Source organism: Triturus cristatus, chromosome 10, assembly GCF_964204655.1.
Source record: "Triturus cristatus chromosome 10, aTriCri1.1, whole genome shotgun sequence".
Classification (NCBI taxonomy): domain Eukaryota; kingdom Metazoa; phylum Chordata; class Amphibia; order Caudata; family Salamandridae; genus Triturus; species Triturus cristatus.
In genome coordinates, this window is record NC_140593.1 from 1,043,521,816 (window position 1) to 1,043,528,917 (window position 7,102).

General features: G+C 42.9%; 1 protein-coding gene across 1 annotated transcript; it reads right to left on the reverse strand.

Annotated features, from left to right (window-relative positions):
* Positions 1-527: 527 nt before the first annotated feature.
* LOC146796518 (membrane cofactor protein-like) lies at positions 528-5,558 on the reverse strand. The gene is made up of 2 exons (XM_085629138.1): positions 1,416-5,558; positions 528-1,356 (listed from the first exon to the last, which is right to left on the reverse strand). The coding sequence occupies exon 1, from the start codon at positions 5,162-5,164 to the stop codon at positions 3,581-3,583; it is 1,584 nt and encodes a 527-aa protein (XP_085485264.1). The 5' UTR covers positions 5,165-5,558; the 3' UTR covers positions 528-1,356; positions 1,416-3,580.
* Between the last annotated feature and the right edge of the window lie 1,544 nt (positions 5,559-7,102).

The following is a 7,102-nucleotide window of genomic DNA, read 5'->3' on the forward strand; positions in this document are numbered from 1 at the left end:
GCACCTTTAATCTCACTCTTGCACAAACTTTTTCATCCCTCCTTTCTCCCTCGCCACTGTTTTCACTCCCATTTTTGTGTTTGTTTTTTTCTTGCACTGGGTCAAAATGTAATGAGGAAATATAATTGCCAGTCCCCAAAAATAAACGCCAGTGGGGCATGCCTCCAACCACAAGCTCAAGTTAAGCACTGGGTGTGCTAAAGGTGCACCAAATGTTGCACAGTCTGTCTATGTCCATTTTACAGCTTGCTTCCACATACATGATGCCTTTGATCAGTATGTTAATTTATTCAATTTATCCATAGCTTTTGGAAAAAGTAGTGGTTCTTGAGTTTGGTGTATTTTTCCATGAGGTCTCTCATTTTCTTAGAAGTGAAGCAGACCCCATTGTCTGTTAACACTTCCTGGGGCAGTGTTTCTCCCCGGACAACCTCTGTCGTAAAGGCTTTTCTGCTCATGTAGTAATCTCTGCCATAAATGTTATCTCCATTCATCAGCTCATGTTGTCTACCAAGTCACTGCATAACTAAGTAAAGTAATTATTTATTGATTGATTAATTAATGAAAATCATTAGAATGAAAACATTAGTGCTAAGTGTAAAACCCAAACCATTGATCATTTTAAAAATAAAATCTGTCAATTCGTTAGGATCATTAGCAATTCCATTGATGTATGATTATTATGCAAATGAACAAAAAATGCTTCATTGGTTACATACCGTACTGGGACATTGATACCACAAATACACATCTTTGTCACATATGTTCATTAATCATAAAATATCATCAAATGATAAAACAGCACCATATAAAACAATTTGATGAGACTGTAAATATTATGTACCACAGTGCAAATAATCAATAAAGTGACGTTTTATCTCCATGATACTTCCATTGTTACATATTTTTATGATCCTTATTATTTCATGTATGCATCTTTATCACACTGCATAACATTATTCAATGGGTAAGGCATATATAGGCCGTATGAAGTCCATGCCCACCTTCATCCAAGTCTCCTCTAGACCTCTCACCATAGTCATGGGGCTTTGCATGTGGACAGTATCTTTTCACTTTGGATATTTTCATAGCATTTGTCTAGTTACCCTATCACTGCTGCTGCCATCCCTTCCTTTCTGTGCCAGTATCAAAATGTGAGGATAGTTTGTTTGTCTATTTTAAAAGGTGTCTGATTGGGTGCCTGTGGTATGTGTGCCATTACGAAGGTGAAAGTTGTCTTCCATTTCTTGCTCCATTCATACATGCCAGCTTTCTGGAGCAAAATCCGAAGAGGTTCTGTCCTGACTTGACATAGTACCCCACTTTACCCTTTAACCCCTTGCGTGCTCATGACGGCTCCACGCCGTCATGAGTCACGGTAGCCGTGTGCTCATGACGGCGTGGAGCCATCATGCCTCCGCTGCTCCGCCCACGCGGCACTAATTCCCCACCTGTGCGGGTGAATTACTGAGTGGGCAGAGTCATGACAGCACCACGCCGTCACAAGCACACGCTGCCCTGACTCATGGCGGCGTGATGCCGTCATGAGCACCGAAGCGCTGCGCCCGCCCCCTAGCCACCCTGCGCCACGGCGGAATTCACGCCGCGGCGAAGGGATTAAGGACCGCCTTCTGGATAACACTGCACCTCTTCCTGAATGCTAGAACTGCCTTGGAGAGCTTTTCCAACACGTCCTCGAGCACGTCATCATGTTCGTCCTCACTCATCCCAAATATCAAGATGTTATCTTGAAAGTACTGGATGTTGGGTTGATCTTTAAAAAACTTCCCATTAGCATCTTTGAAACCAGTGTTATGTGGCTTAGCCAGTTGCCCCTTTAAATATAATCTACCCACTATTGTGATGAAAGCTGCAATTGCCTTGGACTCTAGGGGGCAGATTTACAAACCCCTATCGTCACCAGAGAGTCACTTTTTGTGACGCTCCAGTGGTGTAGCGCCCTTTTCACTCTGTGGGGATTTATGGAGAATTTCACCTTCCTGTTGCTTCACCTGGAAAAAGCGATTAGCAAACACTGCACAGCTGATTTCACCTGTTCTTCTGCCCATGCATCTTCAATACATCTTACAATTGTGCTCATCTCATGACTCTCAGTGATGGATTTGGGTCTTAAATGATGCCTTACAGGGATACACCTACCTTGAACCTTATGCAATGTTCATAACTTGTCAGTTTCTCAGTTTTGTTTGCAATCACCTTTTGTGTCTCTGTGATATTCTCTCTATATTTCTATCTCTATCTACCACCACCTGTCCCTATAGTCTGGTCTGAGTGTCTTGCCTAAGTCATGTTGTTTCCTTCAGCCAAATATTGCAGGCTCCTTTCTGCTATGTACACTCTTGCCATGCAACACATTAGCTTGTAAGGCATGTCCATACCACAGAATCCCACAAGATCCATGGTCCCTCATTTGAGACTGTCCACTATTACCATCCTGCTCAATTCACTGTACACTATACAATACCTTGGGAGCCTAAAAGTGCTTTCACTTCCACAATCTTGCCATCAACACATATGGCCCATCTTGTGTTTCTTCTCTGTTTTGTTTTTTCATGCTTCACTCTTTCACCTCCCTCCATGCATAAAATTAAATTCTGCAATTGCATGCCTTGTCTTCATCATTTACCTGTGCACATACAATGACATAATAACCCTTACTTTTGCCTTCGCAAATGCTCACGAAATTGCCTTAATTTTTGTGTACTGAGGATCCAAAATTGCACAGGTCATTTCCCTGACCATCAACCACCTATTAGTAGAATCCGAAATCACTCTGTCCTTCTGCCCCTGAAACAGTCCTTAGCAAATTACTATAGCAATGCCTTCTTTTTGCTTAGTCTGTGTTCTATGTCATCTAAGGCCACCAATTAATAAAAAATAAAAAAAATTCGGTCTCTCCACAGTATTGGAGTTCTTCAAATGTTGGGAGGACTAATAGTGGAGCATTTCCTTTTCCCAGCTTACAGATATGTTCATAGTTTCCATAAACTACCACAAATTCTACATAGTACTCTGCCAAATATTTCCTTTAAAGTATCACTTTTCATGTAGGTGGTGTTTTTCCACTTTCTTTAGCCACCTCCAGTTTGTTTTCTCCAAGTTAAAAATTTCCTTCCCATTGTGGTGTGGTGGACTGCTGAAGTTGTAATTAGTTCTATATTGTTTGTACATTTCAGTTAGCAGACCACTCCGTGATACAAGGTCATCCATTCAGGTTTCGTTTGTGAGGTAATTTTTTTGTCCACCTGTAATCCTGGTATCTCACTTATGACCTAGTGTACGTGGTGATATAGCACGAGGCACTTTAATCCTTGCAACGTTTACATACAAAAATTCCTAATCTAGTAGTCGGATATTTCTAATAAAGTAATTTGCAGGTTTGCCATTGTTGCTCATCTGTGCAAGGAACCACCGTAACGAACATTCCAAATAGGGACTCCTGAAATTGTCTCTTAAATATAGACCAACAATCCACTGGCGTCTTCATCTTCCGGAAAAGCAAGCAAGTGCAGCAGTGACCACTCCTGCAGACGAAACTTTGGAATAATGGGTCAATTCCTTAAGCATTCATATTTTGACTTCCCTCCCTCAAATGAATTGCTTCAGGGCCATTGACTTTCTGTTCATTTGTAGGATAGCTTCCTTGCTTCTTCTTATTGTTACAGTAGCAAAGGATGAAGAAAGCCAGTATTACGAGGAAAACAAGCAAAACAATACAGGCAATGAAAATCGACGATAAATAACACTCTGGAACTTTCGGTTTCCATTGTTGGTCTTCTCCACACTCTATCCTGCTTTCGCCATGCAAAGTATACAAACTGTCGCACGTTATTTCAATTATTCCGCTGTCCATGGGTGATGAAGTAGGTTCACTGATTTTTCCATGTGGAATATTTGGTAGTTCACAATTTTGCTCTTTGCATTCTGGAGTTGGTGAACTCCAGGTCCCATCTCTTTGACAATGGATTGTTGGTTCTCCATGTAGTTTAAAGTTAGCAGATTTGCAACGATAAATTACAGATGTTCCGACGTGAAATGGAGGCTGACTTCTGTGTTCACCATTAAGTATCCTCGGAGGAGCGCTACATGTCACAACTGAAGCTACTATGCATGTTGGTACGGGTGGATTCCATTTATTATCAGCACCACAGTGAATAACACTGCTGCCGTTCATGACGAAGCCATCTCTACATTTGAATGTAATAGAGTCTGTGTAGGTATGAGATGTACCAAAGCCAGAAGTCCTGATTGCATCGGGAATATCCGGGTTAGTACAGCCGACTACTTTGCACTCAGGTGCAGGTCCACTCCAATTTCCATACTGTGTACAGTGAATGGACGCCTCTCCAATTAGCCAGAATTGTTTATTATTACAAGAGTAGGTTACGGCTGCTTGATATTTAAACTCTTCTTGCCCCGCGCTGCTGTGTGTTCCATCCACTATGTCTGGTGGTGTTTGGCAAATGACAGCTTCACAAATGGGAACAGCATTGTTCCACCCACTTGCCGTGCACGTTCGCTTATTTCGTCCAAGCATATTGAACCCAGGGTTACAAAAGAATTTTGCTTCTGAACCAAATTTGGTATCCACCTCGCCATTAACATCATAATCATAATTTACACCTCCATCCGTCGGTTCTCCAGGATTACCACAATCTTTCCGTTGACAGAATTCTGGGACTGTGGACCATTCCAATGTATCAAGGCACGTTATGGTTTTGCTGATCCTGCGCAGTACATCATACCCGGGTCGGCACTTGTAAGTTACATTAGTCCCAACTGGAAACACATTTTGGTTTATATATATCTCCAGGACCTCTGCAAAATCAAACCTTGTTGGGAATTTACAGCTACGTTGGCAGAATTCTTGAATTTCTGACCACGTCGAATCTTCTAAACACTTTATAGTATCAGGCTTCCCAGGGGACTGAACATACCCCTGCGTTTCATTGCAGACGTATGTGACGGTGGAGCCGACTGTATGAGTTGCGTCTGGGACTTCGTCTTTTATGAAAGCATTCGCCAGCTGCTTTGGAGGGCCGCAATCACCCTCAGTACTGACTATGAGGGCCGCGAGCCATACGCAGCAGATCGACACCAGCGAGCCCCTCCTTTCCTCGCGTCCGTGCCGCGCCGCCGCCATCGTGCTGTGTCTCTGGAGCCCTCTCCAAAACGACCAGGGAGTGGTGGACGGGTGGCTTTCACTCAGCCAAGGCAGACGCCCTTCCTGCGGCCTGAGTCACCACGGAAGTCGGATAATCGCAGGTCCTTGTGCATTTAGAACAGTCGAGTCGTGCAACAACTGTTCAGTAATTCCCCTCCCCCACACAGCAATCCTTAGCGCGAGCTGCTTGAATAAAGGGTATTTTTTCTTGATGCAGGGAAGTGAGGGTCTGATCACCAGCGGCCGATCCTCGCTACACGCGCTCAGTCCGTACTCACGAAAAAAATCACTCAGCTGTCAAAAGACCTTTCCGGGCCCTTCCTTATTGTAACCACAGAGCAGCAGGCGAGGCCGGAACAGAACTGACAGAAGACTACAGCGCTCAGAATCTAAATACCGTCCCGGAACTGAGCGCCATGTTGGTAGAATATTTCGTCTTTAGAATCCTTATCGTCTCTGCTGCCACAAATGAAAGATGTAGGGGGACAAAAGATGCCAAATGAGCGGTGACCGGTAATTGTACACCTTATCCGGGAGATCTCTGATACTTTAAGTCGATGGCATGTGTTTTATTGAAATTGCGCCACTTGTAGTTTGTTGCGTTTTCTTCCACAACCTGTTGCGTCTATGCCCTCCACAGGCTTAGTTTGCCTTTTGATGTCTTTATTTTAGTCAGTCCACACTCCACTCAGCACTCCCCCCTTTTTAGGTCACACTGCATATTGTCGCCTTTGCCTTATACCGGCCATGCCTGCCTTCTTATGGATTGCACTGGGCTGGTCTTGTTTCCCTCTGTACCTCCCACAGAGCAAAGTGATCACACCTCCGTTTCCGAGCTATGCTTTCTCAGCTCGTGCAATAATTTGGAAACATTTAAAGTTAAACGTATGTGCTCTGGAGAGTGCAATCGCGTAAAAATTATTTGCACAGCTGTACCTTATGCAAGTTCATGATAGGGTCATCTGAGTTATTTATCTGTTCTGACATCTGCTTCACCTAAACAAGCATTTGCAATGCAATAGGTCTCGCATTTGCGAGAGTTTGAGCTATTAGCATTGTAAACGACAGTCCCTTTTATTTATGTTTTAAAAAAACCAAACTTAAATAAAAATCATCGTCATTTACAATGCCAATAGCTCAAACTCATATAAATTAGAGACCTATTGCATTGCAAATGCTTGTTTATTGTGTGGAGCACCAGAGAGTTTTCCGTTTAGCTCCGAGCAGTGCACATCAGTGCTTTTTAAAAAGCTTTCACAACAATAAAAAAACAAGCATTTACAATGCAATGGTCTCGGCAATATTATAGGTAGAGCTATTGTTATTGCTCATTATTTTTTTTATCATTTTTGTATCCCTAAATAAATGGCATTGTCATTTCTATTGGCATTAGCTTTTTGTTTGCATATGTGATACCTATTGCATTAGCAGAGAGAGAGTGAGGTAGTGAGATAGAGAGAGAGAGTGAGGTATTGAAATAGAGAGTGAGGTAGTGAGAGAGAGTGAGGTAGATAGAGACTGAGGTAGTGAGATAGAGAGTGAGGTAGATAGAGAGTGAGGTAGTGAGATAGAGAGAGTGAGGTAGTGAGGGAGAGGGATGTTGTGAGGTAGTGATATATAAGCATAGAGTGATGTTGTGATGTAGTGAGATAGAGAGAGAGAGGTAGTGAAAGAGAGAGTGAAAGTGAGTTAGTGAGATAGAAAGAGTGAGGTAGTGAGATAGAGAGTGATTGAGGTAGTGAGTGAGAGAGAGTGAAGTTGTGAGGTTGTGAGCTAGAGAGTGAGGTAGTGCTGTTTTGAGAGAGAGAAGTTGTGAGATAATGAGGTAGTGAGATAGAGTGGAGTAGTGAGGAAGAGAGAGTTATGTAGTGAGAGAGAGTGAGGTAGTGAAACAGTGATGTAGTGAGGGAGAGGGAT